The sequence below is a fragment of the Apus apus genome, chromosome 8, assembly GCF_020740795.1.
Source record: "Apus apus isolate bApuApu2 chromosome 8, bApuApu2.pri.cur, whole genome shotgun sequence".
NCBI classification, from domain to species: domain Eukaryota; kingdom Metazoa; phylum Chordata; class Aves; order Apodiformes; family Apodidae; genus Apus; species Apus apus.
Window position 1 is genome coordinate 19,140,423 of NC_067289.1, and position 22,386 is coordinate 19,162,808.

The 22,386-nt window shown below is 38.6% G+C and overlaps 1 protein-coding gene across 1 annotated transcript in view; it reads right to left on the reverse strand.

Annotated features, from left to right (window-relative positions):
- Positions 1-608: 608 nt before the first annotated feature.
- Positions 609-22,386, reverse strand: part of USP13 (ubiquitin specific peptidase 13) — a 45,564-nt gene continuing 23,786 nt past the window's right edge. The window contains exons 7-21 of the mRNA XM_051627047.1: positions 20,577-20,671; positions 19,561-19,748; positions 18,378-18,449; positions 17,840-17,933; positions 16,646-16,771; positions 15,181-15,334; positions 13,324-13,498; positions 11,223-11,311; positions 10,739-10,861; positions 9,377-9,403; positions 8,661-8,804; positions 7,535-7,701; positions 6,860-7,022; positions 5,203-5,287; positions 609-4,574 (exon numbers count right to left, since the gene is read on the reverse strand). Of these exons, the coding sequence (XP_051483007.1) occupies positions 4,481-4,574; positions 5,203-5,287; positions 6,860-7,022; positions 7,535-7,701; positions 8,661-8,804; positions 9,377-9,403; positions 10,739-10,861; positions 11,223-11,311; positions 13,324-13,498; positions 15,181-15,334; positions 16,646-16,771; positions 17,840-17,933; positions 18,378-18,449; positions 19,561-19,748; positions 20,577-20,671 (1,796 nt within the window). The 3' untranslated portion in view covers positions 609-4,480. The remainder of the gene's footprint in view (positions 4,575-5,202; positions 5,288-6,859; positions 7,023-7,534; positions 7,702-8,660; positions 8,805-9,376; positions 9,404-10,738; positions 10,862-11,222; positions 11,312-13,323; positions 13,499-15,180; positions 15,335-16,645; positions 16,772-17,839; positions 17,934-18,377; positions 18,450-19,560; positions 19,749-20,576; positions 20,672-22,386) is intronic.

Below are 22,386 nucleotides of genomic sequence, written 5' to 3' on the forward strand. Positions count from 1 at the left end.
ATAGGCCTGTTACCTCTACTCAAGCTCCCAGTCCCATGACCCTATAAAAAGATGAAAGGGTTGCCTTACCTCAGTCTTTTTTTTTGGCCTGTTCTTGCATCTACCAGAGGCCTGATGGTCACACTGTTATATAAAGCCCCTACACGTGAGGAAAAGATACTTCTCCTTTACAAAATAGCAGGAAAAATTCCTAAATGAGTATGAGGAGTTACAGAAAAAGATAAAGCAGGAATCTGAGGGTGAAATGACACCACTTCCATAAGAACATTGTCAACTCTACTGTTCAAAGAATGTCAACTGGCTTAAAAGTTAACAACAAAAAAATCCAATCTTAAGTTTAAATCCTATTTTCTATTTTTGCCATGTTTTATATCCACTCAAGGCTTGAATATTTTGTAAATAATTTTTTCAATCCATGCAAATGCTACCAGTCATTAGAAATCAAGACCCACAAACCATTTTGTTCCTTTTTTTTTTTTTTTTTTTTTAAGTAAAACACCAAACATGACCACAAAGAGTAAGAAAGAGGCAGAATCAAAACATGCTCAGTCTATTCCTCTTCAGATCAGTCAGGAAATAACTAAGCAAGAAGCCACACAGTCACAAGATCTGGGAATATCTCTTTTTAATTTAAAACAGATGCAACAATGTCATTCACAACCTTTCTCATCTCAGACAAATACTCTCCAAAATGTTAACAGTGCTTCAAGAAAACAACTCTGAATGGTGCAAAGTAAACCAGTACAGACACTTACAGGATACAACAGTAAAACCACTAAGGAGTGAGTATCTCAGCCATTAAGATAGGAAAGATGATGGGAAAAGAACAAAAAGTTATGTCCAGTTACACATTTTGCATAGTCTTTCAATGTGTCAACACAGCAAAGAACAATGGCTGCTGCCAGGATGGAGAACAAAAGGAATGAATTGGAGATGCTCCTAAAACTACCTAATGAGTTCTGGTTGCATCCATATTCAGAATGTGCACCACGACCCAGAGGAGGCTGCCTGGATCCAAGGAAATGGCCTGGTTCTGGCTTCAGTTACACCAGAGTCAGTCACAAGTAATGCTACTGAACCCAGTAGAATTACAAGTGATAGCAGTCCAGAAATATCTAGGCTTGTTTTTAAACCATAGCTTTGAATAACTTTAATTTTTATCCTAATTACAGGATATCCTAATTATAGCTAGGAAGATTAAATAGGAGTCTGTGTCTAGATGCATTTTGGAGATTTGAGATTGTGACTCAGAATGGATCTTGCATGCTGCTAGGGATTTGCTGCCAAGCCCTGGCTTGCCATATCTCTCAGGTTAGATTGTCTCAAACAGCTCACAGTGATTTCTCTTGCTCCATCCTGTTTTGTCAAGAAAGTCTCAGCACACCTAACCCCCAACAGCTCTTACAGCACCCAGGCACATGATGTTTCCTCATCAGCCACTGCCCAGGTTGTGCACTCAGGCCTGGCTCAGAGCAATTAAGTGCATACAAATTTTAGCAGGCAAAGCCTGATAAATTACTCATCTATTCAGTAGAGTCTGTTTGATTGTGGCCTCGACATGTTGAAATTTAAAAAAACAAACATAACCAGACTTCTCTCCCCCACATCAGGCTGAAGAGCCAACAGTTTACATCCTGCTCCTCCAGATTCACGATGTTGTGTTATCACACATATCTCACCACAAAACTGAGACGACTTTACTGGCCATTTGAAAAAGGAAGGAACCCACTACTTTGGGAGATAAATTCCTCAAACAACTGAAGAGCTTTAACATATTTTCAAGTGCTAAAATTTAGATGATCCATAAGCCTTTCTGCTTCCTGCACTTCTGACCTGCTTGGTAGTTCAGGCAGCCAGTACATAAGAGTGGTGAACTGAAAAGAATTCAGGAAGCTGAGCTGCTATAGTTCACCTACCACAGCCAGCAAATGGCCCTCCTTTCATTCATCAAGTTTTCATTTTATCGCCTGTCAGTTTCTAACTGTGCCTCCAATTAACTGGGAGCAATTAGTCCCACAGCCATTCCAGATTTAGCAGGTACCAGAGAAACGGTTTGCAAGAGCCCAAGCTCCATCCTTAGTCCTATGAGACCAGCCATGTTTCCAGTTTAATAATGAACACAGAAACAACCCTGTTGACCTAATTTGTTTACCTAAGGTTTCTAAATAAAAAGGCAGTGGCCACCAGGCCTTGTTAGTATATAAATAGCCCTTTAAGATCATGAGGCAAGAGGGAAGTGTTTGTATTGAACTTCCTTGAAATTTAACTAGGCATTTAAAAAATATATATATATATTTTATAAAAGGCCTTTTGTCCTTTTTCTTCTGCCAAAATGAAAAAGTACAAACAGATATACAGACATTTAGTCCTTTCACTTTAAATAGAAGATGTATCACTGCATAATTTGCTGATCTTGTTTTCAAATCTGGCCTTTTCTGGTTGAAATACACAAATACTGAAATACTGGAAGAAGGAAAAAAAATACTGGCAGCTTTTATTTTGTCCAGAACTCAATGGCTCAATAATTACAAGGCAGCTGAATCTCACAGGAGCCACTTACTAACATGCTAGGACATAATTATTTTATGTCAATAAGAGCTCTAAGTGCAGGAAGCTTTCCCAGCAATTAGGCACCATTTGCACTCTACAGAATTATTGCACTAAAATTTTTCTCCATCTTTTAAGATAAAAAACTGATTCAAAAAAAACAAAAAAAAACCCAGGGTTTTTTGGCTCTGCACAAGATATGACCAGAGGGAGAACTGCTTTTCCTCTAACACAGGAAAAGATAAAATTTTCTAATTTTTTTTTTTTTAATTTGGGATCTTTACTGTAGTGTGTAGCTGCCTGAATTTTGCTATTAAGTTTGCAGGCACTGACTACAGATAAAATGTAATTGCACCTCCATAATCATACAGGGATCCCTGCTTCAATTGCACTCTGTAAGGAGGATTTATATTTTTTTTAATGTTTCAATTCATTTTGCTGGCTCAGTAAGGTTATATGAGGCAACTCCAGCAACAGTCACTAAGCAGTGGCCAACACTGAATCTTCGAGGGTTTTTTTTTTTGAATCATTAAATGTTTTACACTCACCATTGTATTTTTTTCTAGAGTTTGTGTTTACAAATTTAAACCCCCATATATACATTGTCTGTGACACAAACTGAAATAACATCAAAAAAAGAAAAAGACAGGAAAGGCTAGCCTCTACCTACCCACCCTTAATCCCTGTCGGAGACACAAAACCCCTTTTAGAAGGTGTCTACTGAAGAGATCAGATTATTGGAGTGTTTGCAAGTTTTAAGAAATCCGAAGCATCGTTTCAAGGTCCTGGGTTTTTTTGCTGTTGCATTTTTGGTGGAGATTTTGGGTTTGTTTTGGTTTTTTTGTTTTGCTTGTGTTTTTTTTAAAGGAAGGGAGGAGAGAAGAGCAAATCAATAAATCTGCAATTTTACTAAGCAATTTCCCACACTCATGGATGGCACTAAATATCTAAGCAATCTTTGGCAGAAAATAGAATTGCACTGTGAGTACTTTGTCAGGCAGTTGATTTCAGCTCAAATGCGAGTGGTCTAGATGCAAATTTCCCTGAAATAAATATAATGGGATATTAACCCCCTCTTTACCTCCTTCATATGAAAACAAGATTTAAATACTCTTGCCTTTTCTGAGGGTATGCACTTAATTTTGTAGTCAGCAAATCTGCTTTTTTTTTAGCCATCTGTAATCCTGAATCCAATGGAAGAACTTGCAAAGCAAACATTCATGAGAAGATGAAGAAACTTATGTCTGCAAAAATAAGACCTACTATTTCTCTTTGGCAGGAAACATACAGGCCAAGTGACAGGAGTTCACTTCCATCTCCACTAGTTTTGTACTTTAGGCATTAAAAAGGCAAATCAAAATACTATAAAACTGGATTTTAACAGAGATAACTTTAGCTGACTTTTCTCACTGTACTAAAAACAGTCTCAAAATATTCTGCTTTGAAGAACACTCCCACAGCCTCTCCCTCCAACATTATATGTGATATGATTTTCTGGACTCTGGTTGAAAACACTGGCTCTCAGTTACCAAAGATGCAAATATTTCTTCTTGGTCTTCAACAGATGCATGGACAGAACAGGCAGGAGCTGGGCTGAACAGGTTTCATTTTGTTCAACTCTGAAACTTCCATTTTCTCCATATGCTAGCTGCAAATTCCACCAGTAATCGGCATGGTCTTAAGGTATCCTTTAAGGTGTATAAATTTAAAACAATGTACTATACCTAATAGAAATTTTCCCTCTAATACTTAAGGCAGCATCAAATGACTGTTTTTAAATAAACTATAATTATCCCATGTTTTTCTTTGCTTTTTGGCAGTCCAAGGCTTAGAGGTCTTTTGTTGGTTTTAGATTTTCTTTTTTATTGTACATTTTTTAGGGGCAGGCTAAAAAGGTTTATGGCTTCTTAAGGCCAGGGAACAGATCTGAGGCCTAACTTGGTACCCTGTGGTAAAAATAAATGTAGCCCAGGTCTTTGGGAGGTTGTTCTGAGGCACAGACTTTAAGGTCATTGTAGATCACCCATCTGAAATGGAAACAAGATTTATTACATTCTGTGTATATAAAAATAATCACAAGTTTATCAGGGCCTTCTCAGACCCAAGATTTCAAAGAACATAAGGTGTAAAATTAGACATTGCAATAAGAAAAAGAGCTCAGAGGAAGAGCTGAAGCAGGTTTACTGGCAGAGTCCGGAACCGAAGAGGGACATGCAGAGCGAGGTGTAGTTACAGCTCTAAGGAAGGAAAATCAGGGTCAAATAATAGGAACATATAAAAATCAAAGCCAGGATCAGCACCACTATATTAGCAACACCAGTAGCAGCCCACAGTCTTATGGGTTTATAATGACAGGGAATGAAAGGAAGTTATGGGGAAGCTCGGATAAAGACAGGTACAGAACTGATGCCCAGAAGCAAAAGGAGAACAGCAAGCACAGGAGAGCCAATGATACATTTCAGATTAGACCTCACTGGAACCAGAACTGACTCATCACATCTACAACCTCTAACAACCTAAATTTTGGTGGGAAATATATACATGGTAACAACATGCATGTTTTCTCTACCATTAATACACATCCTGCTCTGTACAGATGCACACTTCAAAGAAAACATTTGCTCATCCTGGTGTGTCTCCCCCAGTTCTGCCTACCTTCCTTCTTTTTTGAGATGACAAACATAGTGGCCACTCATTGTGGATGTTCCCATGTGGCTGATGAACCCAAACAGCTCGTATCCTGTTTAAGAAATACAAAAGGGACCATAAGTCTTTTGTTGCTATCATTGTACTATGACTCCAGGATAAACTTCTTTCTAATACTGGGGAAGCAGATAAGCACTCCTAACTCAGACCCTGCACCCCCAAACACAGCTCCTGTTAAGACTGCAGCATATTCTTGCTTCAACTAGCAGCCAGGTTCATTGTCGAACATCAAATCAAACCCACACAGATGTGCAGAGACGCACATACAGCAGGACTGTGACCACAGGCCCTTCTAGGAAAGGAAAACAGCAGGTTCATCCCTAGTTCACAGAGAACACCACAGAAAGTACCAGATAGAGAGTTCATTCTGCACAGAAATTAGCTGCATCTATAAGTGTGATCACAGATCCCCCATAAGTCAAACAAAATCCAGAAATTTGTATTTCAGCAGCCCATAAAAGAAAAGACAGGAAATAAAACTCTTCCTTTAATATGCAGACAATTTTTGTGCTTAATGTCTCTTGAGAACTCAGCATTGGTTCTTGCTCCCTATCCATTCATGTCATTCACCCAAATTATCACCAGAAGTAAAAGTGTACCTTCTTTCAGGATATTGCATAAGGACAGGGGCCAGGATTTTGGTGGAGAGGGCTTTCTGGAGCCATTTTACAGTATCATGTTGGTTATCAGGATTTCAGGCACTCAGTAAATGATCTCAAGTCTATAAAGGCTAAGTACCACAAAAAAAAAAATATTCCAAATATTATGGTTTTGAAAAAAAATTACAAATAATGTTTCCCATGTCTCCATGAGACTTAAGATTGCTCTTTACAATTTTAGAAACATCAAAATTAATGTTCTTATGTAATGACTGCAACCATAGAAACAAAAATCAAATTGGCTGTTAATTTTTTCTAGTAAGACCATTATAGTCAAGACTGGGGTACAAGTTTGGAACACACTACAGCTACTAGAACTGGTCACTAAAGACCTTTCAAAAAACGATGTAACAGGTTCTTTGCTTACTTCACAACCTTGACTGCTGTACATTAGCCCCATCTTGTGGTTTATTTAGCTGTAGAATGAGCGAGCATCTCAAAGAAAAAAAAAAAATCAAGAAAAAATAGCAAAACAATACCAACTGTAACTGCCATATTTAGAATAAGGAACTTGGTTCAAGGGATTACCAAGTCTCCTATCAGACCATGGGAGGACAAACTCAGGTGTTCTGTAACAGCAGCACTATTTTTAGAATGTTCAGCCTCTGAAGATGTAAACATTCTAGCTTTTTTGTGTCTTTTGCTCTAATAGCAACAAAACAAGAAATAGTTAGGCCAAGAGACACTTATATTCTGTGGCAAAAAAAAAAACCCAACTTGGATTCAGGCTACTCAGTGAGTCCAGGGGAAGAGCTTTCTGAGCAAACACAGCTTACAAGATTTATCAGCCCCACAGAGTTGGACTCAGCCCCAGAAGCAAGATTGGAAGTCTTGAACAAGGTCAAAAACGCCATAACTACTTCTTTGGAAACAGCAAGGAGCTCTATGAGTGGTGTAGGTGTGACACAGCAACACCACAGCCAGCTCTAACCTGAAGGAGAACTTACTTCCAGACCCATCTTTGATCCTGGGTCCCTCCAACCCTGTCTCTGCAAGGATATTGGCATTAACATTATTCTCCCTATCCATCAAGTCCAAAGCCGGTTCATTTTCTTCCTCAAGTTCCGGGTGGCTGAAGATCCATTCTAGTGCACGTTCCAAATTACTGTTCTGCAAGTCAAAGAAGCAAAAGAGCAGCCTTTAACACATTCTTTAGCATTATGCTACCAGTACTCGGCCTTTGAACTGAGTAAGCATCACGTTTGACAGCACTTGAACCTTGTAAGATACATCATCAATCTCCCTGGGAAATAGTATTCAACAAGTATTCTGCAGAAGCTTGACAGATGGAAAAGAAATCCTCCTACAACTAATGCCCATCACCCTTGGTTTCTCATCTTGAAGACGCAGTCTTTAGGCATCCTGGCTGTTTCTCAACAGATGATAAAAGTAGCTAATTTTTCCTCACTTTCCTCTATTTTAACACTCAAATGAAACAAACCACCTTCCACACTCCAATCCAGACAAATCAGGCATCCCACATCTGCCCAGCATATTTCTACGTGCATCATCCACTAACTAGATTTTTATACACAGGTTTCCAAGGTATCTGTGCGTGCATGTTTACAAAGCACATAATATGAAATGAAACCCAGGTGCTACCAGTAACTCATGGGACTCACTGTTGCCTTCAGCGCTTGAATTGCTACATTCCTTTGGAAGCCCATTGAAATTATAATTGCCACCATCTCTTCAGGAGGTTGGTTATCTAGCCCAACAGCTCCAAATGCAGTTGCTCCACTGGAAGCCGCTTCTCCAAATGCAGGTATGGCCAATGGCTCTGCAAAGTCTGGAACAAACAAACCTTCATCAGTTCATTCTTTTGCGCCTGTGGACTGGAAAGTCAACAACAAACACAAACAACAAAAAGGACCTCAAAAGCAGTCCTGAAATCAACAGTTCATTTCACTGGCCCAGTTGAGATTTAGATGTGCAGAAAGCCTTAAAAAGAACAAGATAAACATGCACAGGAGAAAATATCTAGATGGAAGAACACAAACAGCAGGCTGGAACAACTTGGCACATTACAGAAGAAAAATGACTGCAGGAAATTGGCAAAGATCAGGATGGAAGCAAAGATGATACCAGAATTGTAGACAACCCAGCTGATAAACATATAGGTGTAAAATTAACTAATTCCATAGCTGAAATATGCCAGTTAAGCCAAATCAAAACTCATTCTCCATTTACACAAGCAACACAACTCCACAATGAAGTGTGAACTTAACCAAATTTGGAGTTTCCTGGCAAGGGAATACTCAGTGCTAGACTATGGGTCCAAACTTCGCATGGACGAAACAGGAGAAATGGAGAACATCTAGCAGCCCTGTCTATCAGTAGATAGCCCATGTTCTAAGTATGGCATGAATACTCTAGCCCGAGCTAGAGAAAGCTGATATGGAAATAAAAGCATCTGGACCACAGGATTCTTTATACTTACACTTGACCACAAGTCAGCTTCCCCCTTAGCAGCACAGACCTAGCCAAAGGGTGGAAAACAGAGAGCTGGCCCACACCATCAGTGAGGACAAGAGAGTATACTTCTGGTGCAGCTTAGGTTTATTGTCTTCTTCTAGACAGAAGATGCCACAAAACGGGCAAGATCTATATATTCCACGAACAGCTTAGGAAAATTCACTCACACCTCCAGGTTTCCTGGGGTGCAGAAGGGGCCACTGTTTCACTGATTTTTACTGTCTGCCAAAACAACCACAAGTTGAGTTTAACTTACAGCTTCCAGTCACTGACCTGGTTCTTCCATGTGTGCAATGATCCAATTGAAAGCGACTTCAGCTCCCAGGTTGCCTGTATAATACACAGCTTTCCGACATGCTTCCAAAGGAAAACCCATCTCTGCCAGTTGCATAACTGAAGATTCATCAATATCTAGAGCTACAAGAAAGGACCTTCTAAAATACAAAAGTCTAATTTCACCCATTGTGTAGTATTTCTTGCTGTCATTCATGATTCCAGATATTACAACACATCTCTTGGATTTTAGTACTGCAATAAACCCACACCCATTAGAAAACCACCTTGTACAAAGCATTATAGCATTTATTATGAGCTTACTGGTAATATTTTTCTCAGTAATCTGCATAGACTCTTAAACCTCAATGAACTCCTACAGGACTTTATTAAAAAAAAAATCATTGTTGGATTTCAACTAGACCTCAGCTGTGACCCCCAGGACTGAAAGATCCAGCTGATGAGCAGCAAATAGAGGAGCAGAGCTCATATTCTGGCTGTGCTGATGCTACTGCAGATACTTATTTAAGAGTCCTGCACACATGCAACTAAACACTAAACACATACAGCTGTTATTTAGAAGCACACAGGGCAATATTCCATACATGGCAATATTCCATGCATCTCTTTGAGGACAGAGAAGCCATTAGCTGAGCAGAAGCATGACAATTTTTAATGCAGCTGAAATACCAGTCTCAGAAAAATGAGATACGTACATTCCATGAAATGGTTTATCATCTGATCTGAAAATTGAGAAAGAAAACAAAAATCAGGGAAAATGATTTATATAAAGTCTCAGTAGATTAATGTGGGAGAAACAATTACATGGTTTTTAAAGTCATAGAAATATTTGACCTCATGCAGGCAAGGCATGTTCATTCTTATATCTATGATGGGCTTTCTGCTGTGAATTAGACCAAGAACTGAATTTTGCCATAGCTTTTGCTCTGACACATCAGCTACTTGAGAGAATCTTTTTCAATGGGCTGTACAGCCCACATACTTCCAGAGAATTGGACAATAAATGCCTGCATGCACAGCTGCTAGGGCCTACTGCAACTTCACAGTTCTTGTATTTTGAAAATTAATTAGATTTGAAAACTTATTTTCTGTCTTGAGAGCTTTTTTCTTAAATTGTACTCTTCTGTATATTGAGCATTGTTGTATTGTGAACCAATCAATTCTGCAGACATGGTGTGTTTGTTGTTCCACTTTGAACAGAAATGTTTCAAGTTACCCAGATAAACTCTGCAACTGAACATAAAACTGCTTGGAACTGTAACATTGAAATCCTGCAGCAAATAGTCACAGTAACTGACAGATTTTAATACTATTTCTGGCCTGAATGGACCATGTGCTGTGCATGAGAGACTACACAAGAACAGTTAATCACCCAGACTGTGTTATCACCAGGTTTTATACAAGATTAGTACAAAAATGCTCAGAAGATAACAGCAGTTTAGTAAGACCTCTTAAGTAAATGTAAGAAATTAGTGAATTAATCCTCCACTTCTGACAGCTATCATTAGATTCAGTCTGAGGCCAAGTCCCTTGCACCAGGCCCTGGGAAGTGCACAGTGACTTTCCTGACAGGGAGTCATGAACATGATCTGAAGGTCAATGAATGGACAGAAGATGATCTCTACATGTAGCTGATTTTCATAAATGTAGAGGTCTTCACACGTTTCTCCATCCACTTAAGTCCTAGATGCCAATCAACATTCAATAAGGATTAGCACAATGACTGCATCTTTAAGGATGAAGTATCCTTAAATAAGGATAATCATTCACGCACATGGAAGACATGGAACAATTCTGCTGGTGAAGATTAAGAGGTCATAATGCAGCACAAGATGCTCGACTAAGCAGCACTATACAATTACAAAAGAGGTAATCACAAGTAAGAGGCTACTAGGATTATCTAGTAGGGAGGAAAGAAGGTTGTAACAGTCTTCCATTATAGAAGCACAGAGCAGCTTTTTTGTTCATAGCTCCAGAAGGCAAAGATGAAGAAGAATCTGTATGTGCTAGAGGAAAACAGAATACATGAGACAATCAGGAGAGAAGTCAGTAAATACCTTTTGGGTCATCAGGAATGACAATGGGAGGAGCTATGTCTGGAAGTTCCTCTTCTCCTGGCTGGAGACCTCTGGCCCGAAGATGGCTGATATCTAGGAAATCTGGCATGTCTATAGAAACATCTACAAAAGCAAAGAAACAGGAGAAGCTTTTTGAATCCAGCAAAGTTACCTCATGGTACAACCTACACCTTTGGAGAAGGGACTCTAGTACTTAAGGTATCAACACAGCCAGAATTCTCCTCCTGGAAACAGTTATTCCAGAAACTTGGAACACTACAGCACAATTTAACTAAGAGGTCAGACTACATGAAACCTTATTTTAATTCTACAGACCGGATGGACTGGTTTAATTTGCCATGAAAGAAAATAAGTTTTAATTTGGATCCTAAGAGCATGAACTTGAGACTCAAACCACATCCTCATTATAGATCAAAGCATGTACAACTTAGACAAGAAGCAGGTAAGTATAAAAGAAGCATACCAAGCTTTTTGGGTATCCAATCAAGGCCAAAAGTGAATTTCTTTATCTGCACCACTAAGTACTCAGGAAATGAAGCAAAACGAGAAGTCCTGGGAAGCAAAAGAAATACAACTCAGTGAAAAAAGGCAACAAATTCACAAGCAACACAGATTTCAGTACCTTATTCACACTGAGATGAGTAACTTTAGCCCCGAGTGAGATGAATAATTACAGACTTCATAAACATAAACTTCACAAAAAGGTTTTCAAGTACTGTGGAGAGGTATGATAGCAGCTTTCTATTCATTCATGTCTTCAATGTTAGCCCAAAAGCTTGCAGACAATTCAGCTTGTAGAAACAACTACAAGTAGCTACAAGTAACATTAGGCTTGCTTAAGCAATTTGGTCTGAAGTTCAGTGTCAGGAAACAGATGTTGAATGACTAATTGGCTACAACTTCAGGGTATAGGCTTGAAACATAGCTTGGACAGAAAAGATTAGCAATTAAATTTGTATTCTTTTTTTTTCCACTCCCTTTCTAATAACAGCAGCATTGTCCATGAGGTATAAGCCCATCTATAAAGCCTTTCCTCAAGCAAAGATAAAAGAAGTTGTAATTTGTAGTTTTTCCACATTAAAGTGCTATATAAAAGAAACGTACTCTTACTCAGTGACTATGATATTTATCAAAACAGAGAATGACTCTTGAACTTCAGGGGATGCCTGATATTTTCCCCACTTAATGAAAAGTTCCATCTGGAACACAAGGTAACATTATATGTATCACCATTCTCCTTCTTTATGCTCCCATTTTTGCTATAGTTAGTCGCCTTGATCCTTCCCTTCATCTTCCATTCACATATACCATCCTTTCTTCTAATTCACCTAACTCTGGGTAACATACAGGAAATGCATCACAAATATAAGGTCTTCCTTCCATATTATAAACAACTACTTCCTAAATTCTTGTTAGCACCACCTTGCAATTTTAGTAAACTCTATCATTTGCAGCATGAAAATTTTGGATTTTAAACAGCAAATTATTCTTCATCTTTTAATGCTTTTAAAGACCCTGGGGGGATTAAGAACAGCTAAACTACAAATTAGCCCTGGATCTATTTAAGAACTATGTTTTTCCAGCATGTTCAGAGTTGATACAAAAAAACCTTTAGATTTCTGCAGCATTTTCCTCTACCATGTGTACTTGTCTCCCAGTTTTCAACACAATGTAGGTGAAACTGTGTGCTGGGATAGCAACGAGTTATTGATATGTTGAGTAGTCTAAAAATAGAAGGTACCTAACCATAACAAACCAGTAGCAGAGCCCAATTTTCAGCCACTCCTTACTGCTGACATAAAAATAGAACTGGATAAGGGTCTAACTCTAGTTCTCAGCAAGAAATACTGCCCCTGAAAATTACACAGATCTCTATCTTCTGTCCTATTTCTTAGTGCTTTTTTAAGGCCAAGATGTTCTTGATTCTTTTATCTACCTGATTATAAGCACACAAGATGGTTTCCTTTATCTTGTACTGTGGCCCCATGTGACAGCAAACTTAACAGAAACAGCTAAACACTGTGGGTTACAAAGGTGATGGGTTGAAATCCAAACACAAACACTAAATAGCACAAAACACGATAAAACCAAAATTTTAAGCATTGTACTTGACCAATGTAAAAATTTCCATCCATCTAAAGAACTTTTTGCCACACAATTCAGCATTTTTAGTCAAATGAAGACATCAAGAAACAAAGTACAGAGACCTAGACTGTATCTCCTATAACACGATACACAGCTTTGTCACTAACTGATAAATAGGATCTTATTTTAAAATGTGGGCAGACAATTAAGCTACAAGCATTTAAATTTTAAGCTCTTAACAATTAGATGGCATCACCTCTTGGGAGTTTGACAGTTGAGAACAATTTATTTTGTGCTCAGTTGGTCATTACAACTCTCAGCAGGCTTGATCTGCACATTCAATTTATAAGCCCCAGCACTAATACACCACCAAAGCCCACTGTGCCTTCTTTGCCTGCTTCTCTCTACATCATGTCCAGGTAGCAAGATAAACACAGAGCACATACAGGTTTTTAATAGGCAGTCAGACACACACTTACTTAACTCCTGCAGATTTTGCTTGAAGGGCACTGCTCCAGAAATCCTCTACATTGCTAGGTTCAGAAAAGGCCTGCAGACATGCACTAAATGGGATCTTGGCACGGACAAGTTCTGGTGGAGGTGTCCTTGCAGCTTCTGCTTCTCGCCGCTTCAATTCGTAGGCAATTAATTCATCTGAGAAACATACATGACACCAAAAGCTAAACGAACGTGTCATGGTTATGATATCCCCCCACCAGTCTTATTTTTACAAGTTTTAGAAATGCAAAAACCTGCTTACGAATTAAAAAAATGTCACGGCTCTAAGCAGACATGAAATCTTTGTCTGCACTGGGGTCAGAATCTGCACTTAAAACCACTTCTCATTTTTTGGAGTCTATTCACAGTGAAAACAGAACAGAAATACTGGGCAACAGGCAATTAAAACCCTGCCATGTCAGCCAGAGTTCTGTGCTAATAATACCAGCAACTACCCACTTTAACAGCAAAATCTGACTTGAAAAATTATTACTGTCTATCCATGCCATGTGACTTTCTAGGTGGGATAGAATTATGTATGATCTAAAGAGAGTCCTGACACTGGCAAGGTGAGCAGTGCCACAGGCTAAACTCATAAATTAATATACCTCCCAAGCCATTACCTGGAAATAACGTGCTCTTTTGTAAGCAATAGGTTCCTCATTGAAACTGATGAACAAAGAATGCAAAGTTATCCAAAACTTTAGTTTTCCAATAAAAATAGTCCTTTAAAAATATATCATCCAGTTCAAGGGCTAAGTGAAAAGCAGTAGGGGGAATCCTCTGTCTTGTGCTATTTCAAAGGATCTGGTCAAGTAATCAGAATAGTTCCTTTTGGATTTAAAATATTTTAAATTTTGAGATTATGAAGGAAACTAGAGGCACAGCCCCCTTTCAAAGTTCCTGTGATGTCCCCTTCACGTCCACCTCAAGCACACATTTATCTTAAACTACACCTTCTAGCCTCCTCTGCCATTTTATTCTTTAAAGGCACATCCTTTCTCAGGCAGCTCATGAGCATGAAAAACCCAAACCACTCCTGTATATTAAATCAATGTTCACCACTTAATTCTCCTTCCCCTTCTCCTAAAGCCCAGGATATCCAAATCATGTATTTTGGCTTTATAGACAACAAATTATCTTATACTCCTATTCTCTGTTATTATGTTAGATATTAGAATCTGTTGCTCATGAACACAAATCTGATTTGTTTTCTTGTAGTTGGGTTTTTTAATATTTTGAGTGTGTGTTTGTTTTTACAAGATATTCAATAGCTAGGATATTGAACTCCTTTTTTTTTTAGAATTAAGAAGTTTTTATATACTGCTTCACTGTCTTGGACAAAGGAAATCCAATCCTAACATGGATCTTTGGGCACACAGATGCACACACACAAAAACCAAGAGTAAATAAATTGTACAGGTGATGTGACACATCCCTGGATCAAGTACAGGTTAAAATTTTAAATCACAAATCTCTGACAACTTTATCATACAAACTGCTGCCATTCTTGGTCATATATTGCTGAGCAGTGACAATTAATGATGGACATATAGTCTGAGAAGAAATCTGAACACCTGCCAAGAGTATCCAGGTAGAATCCTTCCCTAAAATTATAAGCAGGAAAAGTAAAGTCACACACTCATGTGTGTTTAAAATCTTCTTTAAAGAAAACCAAATCAAGTAACTTTCCCCTGATCAGTTCATTGGTTTGATTTGCGATGTGGCCTTGGAACATTCTATCCATACAAAGATATAATGTAGCGGTGAGAACTTCACTCCCACGTGGTTGAGAAAGTCACCAGAAGGTCAGTCAGTGAACTGGTTTCTTTGTTTACCTTTGTTTGTTGCTGCCTCCATGGCCACAGGTAACTGCATGATGTAGTCCACCCTCTCTGTGTAGCGGACCTTTCTGGACTGGCAGCACTGTGTGCGTTCCTCCACCAGGAACCGGAACACATCACTAGGGTTTTCTGAACCTACAGGGTTCCTCTGAAAGGAATATTAGATCTAATCATTTAAGAGACCATCATTAAAATGACCAGAGAACCAAGGGCTGCTGATTGTTTCATTGCAAGCACAAAGGCACCCATCTTGTACTCAGATACGCCAGCTCAGCTGGCATTTTATTGCACGCATAACTGCTGCACCCACAGAGGACCCCACTGAAGTCCACCATGTCTGCATACACAGCAGTGTCCTCCTACACACAATAACTTGCACAGAATGTACCTAATGAATGTGACTGAGTCAAGGTGAACAGAAGAAAATAGGAAGGTGGAGGATTACAATAAAGGTAGGAAGCTCAGGTAAACAACATGGAGCATCCTTTCAGCAAATAGAACAGCTCCTACCACTCCGAATCCCCACTGAAACAGAACAAGTAACTTGTAGTTCATTATCCAGATGGGAATGTGATACAAATTAGGTATCTTCTCTGTATTGTTCACGTTAATGTCTGTTATTAGGCAAAAAGTAAAAAAATGTCTTCTAAGCATCCTATAATCAGTACATGTGTTTTGGGATGTGGAACGTAATGCATGCAAATGTGAATAACTTAATGTAGACTATAATATGTGAATAAACACCCTTGATTCTTAGGAAAAATGGGGAAAATAGGGAGTTTGGACAAGTAAGAAATACTTTAAATCAAAACTGCATGTATTTGTAAATTTCTTTTTCAGAAAGACAGTGTTGAAATTGACAGTATTGTTTCTTTTACACAGAGCATTGAGTTGAGTTCAGTGCCACAAATATTTTACACAGATATATCTGACTGACAAATAGTCCCTTTGCTTTCAGCAGGGGGGTCCTTCCTCCCGTGGTGATTCAGTGACATACAGCTGGAATTTGTAAAAGAACTGGACATAGTAATTAGTTTGCTCAGAACAATGATAGAAATTTGGAAGAATAATTATAATAATCATAATACCCAATTCATTAATATTCCAAGATAGACTTCAATGTAGTAAACAACTGGATAGTATGTAATCAAAAAACTAACAGCAATTTGAAAGGACAGTTACATGTTTCATAAATCTTATAGCCTGTGCTCGACCTCTGTCTCTTGCAGTTGTCCTCAGCAGCGTTGGCCCTGTGTGGTCATGCAAGACTATGAGGTAAAGAGAAAGGAGAATTAAAGAAACAGATGTTTCTAAACCAAACTGTATTTAAGTTAGTGCCATTTTCTACATATTCATGGCCAGAAAGAATATAATAACAAAATGAGCCACTCATGTAACAGCTCTGCTCTCACTGAATAATATGACTATGGGAAAGGAGCAGTAATGCAGGTTTTCTTACCTCTACTAGATTTATAAGGTGTAGGAAAAATTCCTGTGCATCTTGTTGTCTATTAGAAGAAAACTCTGGATGGCCTTTACTTATAAAAGCTTTAAACATTCGGGGAGATATTCCATTGTGTTGAGGCTGAATAAAAGAAAGAGAAACCTTTTAAAGAAGGCTCTTTTTTTAGTTCCTGGACCAAATATTCCAAAGTCACTCCATTACATATATCTGTAGTCCATTTCTGCCACTGGAGAGATGATAGTTTCAGTTTCGTGCAGTTTTCCATTTTAATAAAAATGGAAAATATCCTGGAACATGATCTGGGGCTTTTAGAATATGTTTATTTTCATAGTTCCTACAACATTCACTGGTAACACTCACCATGACAGTGAAATAAAATTCCATGTTATATAAACATGGGAAAAAGGTAATTTCAACTTCCAGTTCCTCTCCTTTGTGTGAGCATGTATCTGAGCACACATCATGCATGTATGATACAGTATTTGCTCCTGAGTATTCCTTTGTTGTCAAATTGCCTATTGAGAAAGCTGTTTCCAAGTTTTTCTCTATTGTGAATTATTAGAAAATCAGGATACAGACATTGTTCTCCCCAGGTTGTCCAGCAGTTAGAGTTTCAATCCATATCCAAACCTACATACGCTGCTGTGTTTCCACGATAAATCCTACGCACAGACATGCTTCTACATTATTTCTGTACCATGAAATACATTAATAAGCCCAGTGGACATGGTTCTGCACAGCCCCTCCTTCATCTACCTGGAAACCTCCAGCACCACTTAAAAATCAGGTAGAATATTGTCAGACGCTTTCTGCAAACAACTCTAGCTCTTTATACTTCTTTCTGAAATTTCAAGAGGGTTTTGAAGTTTGCTTCCAAATACACAGGACTCTCCACATAACATTTGTTGTTGTTGTTCCTCAGAAAAGATAAATGTAAGTTGCAGATTCTGTGAACTATTGGTTATCACTGGAGAAGCAAAATACTTTATTAGCAGAACCAATGTTTGCTTTATTGCTTTGCACAAATAGTCCCTGACTAATATATTCCTGACTAGAATCCTGCACATTCCACCTTGCTAAGCATCCCATGCTGGATCCACACATGTTCTTCAATGCCCAGCACCTGTTCCCTTTTCACAGGATATCACTTTTACCTAGTTACCAGGCTGCACAAACTCAGTCAAATACCTTGTGTTCTTCTTTCATCACCTGCTCAATAAGCTCAGATTTCATGGGTGGCTTAGAGTACTGGCCTGAAAGGAGGCCATGTCCCAGCTTAGCCCTGTAGGGAAGAAAGTGGTGGGGTGGAAACAAACATAAGAAGATTAAAAAATAAGAGAAGGTTTTTATTCCAAACAAAAAAAGGAGTTTACTGTCTTTGATTTCCAGATGAAACATCGTTACCTGCAACCAAGTGGGTAAATCCTCCCACTCTATCTTGTTCCATATCATAGAATCATTAAAGTTGGAAAAGACCTCTAAGATCATCAAGTCCAACTGTCAACCTAACACCACCATCCAAATACACCATGTCCTGAAGTGTTACGTCCACACATTTTTTAATGGCTCTAGGAATGGTGACTCCATCACTTCCTTGAGCAGCCTGTTCCAAAGCCTGACCATAACTCACTTTCAAGCCCATGCAGAGACGTTCTTTTGCCCTGCCATTATTTACTTTTTTTTTAATTTCATTTGACCAGGTAAGTCCTTGAGAAGTGTCACTTACATCTGAGTGTTGAAGTCTTGCGTTGGATCAAGAGGGGAGTAGTCAAATATTCGTGGAAGGTTTCCAACATACCTAGCAGCAAGAACAAAGCAGAAACATTCAAATATTGCAGCTGAATTTACTCAGGGATATCCTAATAGATACTCAGCCCTCAGCAGTGGTACATGAGCAGACTTCAAGTCAAATTTTGCATCATAGCAATGACTGGTGAGTGGCTCTACCATGGAAAAATAATAAAGAACTTAGGAAAAGGACATTTAATTTCTGCTTAGAAGCTTCTAGCTATAGAGGATATGGTGTGGTTGTTCATCTGGAATTTAAGTTCTATTCCTTAGTAAAGTCCATTTTGATTTATTTTGTTTTTCTCAAAATGGAGATAAAGCTGGCACTCCATTCATCTACAGACTGTACTCCATATGTCTAACAAAGTAAACAAATGCAAGTTTTCTCCCTCCTCTTCTCCAGAAGGCCATTTCTAAATGAAAACCTGGGAGGCTTTCCAAAATCTAAAAGCCTTACTTCCAGCATACACACTGCTACTGCTATGGAATAAAAGAACACTCTAGAAATTTACTGCAAGCCATAGACTATCCTTTATAAAAAGGCTACTCCCCTTAGAGTGACATGTTTGGCTTTGATCAGTATGGAATGTTTCCTATTCTTCTTTTGTTCAGTTATTCAGTGAAAGAATATGCTCACACTACTCTTTTCATGAAATGGAAGTTTTTAAATAAGAATTTTAATTTTAAAATGCCTCTAATATGTTCCTTCTTCTTATCCAAACCTGCATGCAAAAGGTGCTTAGATTTTCACTAGTTTTTTGCAGAAATGACACTGGAACAGTAGAATGTTTCCTGCAGCTATGCAAAGGCACAGGCCAGTACAAAGACCCTGATGTGATATTGATGATACTGACATTAACAGAAAGATGTACATATGTATATATAAAGCAAAGACATAGCCCACAAGTTTACAAGGTCCTACCACTGAAGCTAAATGAGGAAGTGCTGACTTCAAAGGCAGGTTGAGTTTTGTGTTCCAAACTTTTCCAGAACAGAAAAATACAATCACTAAATTCTTTAAGTAACCAATGAACTGAATAAAAGAGGCTGGTTTGCAGGCAAGGTAAAAACTTAAATACAAAACAAGAGTTAGTGACAAGAACTAGTTTGAAGCTACTCACGCTCGCTGGAACTCTGGGATGCTGAAAATGGCCTGCATGACAGCATTGAGGTAGCAGCTATTTCCCAGGTTCTTCATGCCAGTGTATCCTGGGCCATACATGGGCTTGAGTTTCACACCAGCTTCCTGAATCACTTCCCATTCAGAGATTCTTGGTTTTATATCATTATCTCTTAGCCCATTCTCTGTCTGAAAGGAATGAGATTTTTTTCTTTAATCTGTTTAGCATCTGCCACAATTATGCTGCTGCTGTCATCACCAACTTTGTGATCTATACTCTAGAAAAGAAGAGCCACACCAATGGGCAAAGGCAGATAAATTCTGCGTGTAGGAGAGATGATGTGGGTCAGAAAGCTAGCAACTTAGTTCTCCAATATATCTCTTAGCTCTTTACCACAGCTCACTGGCTCTTTCAGTGTTCCTAGTTGTGACCTCAATCGCAGCTGGGAGCCTCACTTCTCCCAGGGCTGTGACCTGAAGCCTCAGCATAAAATCACTGCATTTTTAACATGGTAATGGCCAGAGATAGCTGTTGATGTAGAAACTGGTCCTAGCAAACAAGCTAAATTAAAAGATGCAGATTCAAGAACTCTTCCCTTCTTTCAATTGGGAAAAGCCAAAATTTGTGATGCTGAAGTTTCTTCCCTTTACAGCTCAGCTTTCAGGCTGTAGGTCCCACTGCAATTAAATATTCTATATATTCTTTCATTGGATTAAGTTTTTAATCTTTAATCTTGAAGGAAAATGGTACATAACTCCAGACATTAAACATGCAAACTAAAGACTACTAAGGAACTCTTTTAGAAGGCAGCTTTTGGATTTGACAGTAACAATTCACTTCTCAGACCTCAGAAAATGAAACACAAACTGACTGAACTTTACAACACTAAATATTATCATAACAGTCTAAAGGAATCACACATATAAGCTGCAAGTATCATTCTCCACCTGTTTCTCTCCCACCTCCAACTAAACAAACAAGTAAACAGTACACTAAATAAAAGATGGATTTCCTACCACTTGCATCTGGAGCATATCAATTCCAAAATGTGCCAAATGTTTTGCTATATGTGGATCTAAAACCGGCTCCTCTTCATCAAAGGAATAGACATCTGCAAAAGCAGAGAGAAACAGATAAACTGTAGATTATGTTGTCCTTTCTCTTTGTTTATTAACATTACATTCTCAGTACAGGACTGCCTTTACAAAACGCCACTTCATATTCTCCAAGTTTGGTTACAACCAGCAGAAAAAAAGCATAGACATCCATATAGTGCTGTAAATACCTTAAAGTGTTCTCAACACAGCCATCTCAAAGAAATTACTTGCCCTCACAGAATTAAAACCTGAGTATTTATAGTGATCATAGTATTTTCCCCTCTAAAATAAGAAATTTAGAGGGAAACCAAAAAACAGTGCAAAATTCTTAGATATGTGGCCAACCCAGAGTTTGAACATGGCAACTAGAGATCCTGAGATTTTGTGGAGCTAATAGATACAGGCAGACATGAACACTGAGTTTATGTGGGGCTGATTCTTGCCAATGGTATTTTCATTTCTAGCATAGTTTAAGGAATCCCCTTGTGCTCTTGCCTCACAGAAATGCAAGGAGAACTGAAAAATTATTTATTAGAAATAAGGAGCTGTTTATTGGACGGGACTACATACCCTGACCCTGACTCAGTCCATCCCCTACTTAATTTAAACAAAAAAGCAGTTTCCTTGAAGTCTGCTGGTACCAAACCTACACTGAAATGCCAGGTTGAAGGTTAGCCAAGACCTCAAAGACCTAATGCAATTTTTAAAATTTACCAGCCCCTGTGAAAAAAATTAACTCTCTCAAACCAGGCAATTTTGCTTTTGAGTAGTGCAGCCAGCTGCTGATTAGCCATCAGTCCCTCTATTAACATTGGTCCTGACAACCTCTCTGGCATGCCTGTGGCTGTAGCTGCCCATCTGCTGTAATTCCACTGTGTGGTAGCAAGACATGACTGTTCATCCACACATAGGAGATCACAACATTCCCATAGTCTCCCAGTGAGATCACAGCACAACCAAAAGATCTTCTAAAGTTCAAACACCCAATGGAGTTAGATTACACATCTACTGATCTTGGGTGACTGCTTTCAATGTGGAAGCTTTGATTTTGTCTTCTCTCAGCTCTGCCAGCTGAATAGAGAGCAGCCACCTGGGACTACTGACCCAGAGCAGCAGATATGGAACACAAAACACATTAATCTTTTGCTCAAGTCCAGCTCCTGTGTCACATACTTTAGTACTTTCTGCTGTGTAGCCAAGTTAAATTAATGGGAGATAGAATTCTTATTTAAAAAAATAAATAAATCAAAGAGCAGCAAATCAAAGAAAGATGATTAGAGCCCCCAGACACAGGTCCTATCTAGGAGATAAGGAACGTAGACAAGTCAGCGAATGTGACACTCAAAAGCTCATTGTTACTGTGAGAAAGTGGCAGAATGGAGGAAATATGGGGGGAAGAAATAACGAAAAATCTGAGACAGACAACACAAAATATTACTAAACAGAAAATAATTGTTATTCATATCATGGTAAAAAAAAAAAAAAAAAAAAAAAAAAAAGAAGGCAGTACTACCTGCACTTCCTTTTCTTCCACAGCTCAAGATTTACACCTGTTCTGGCTGAGCAGACACCACTCCTTCCCACTTAAAGGATGACAGGCAATGGCAACATTGCCTCTGAAGAAACAAGTTGCACAGGATCCCCCAAAGTAAGAGGTGATAATTGCAGATAGTGGCATCCACAATGTAACTCACTCAAGTACCTATCAGACGGGGCTTCCCATAGCCTC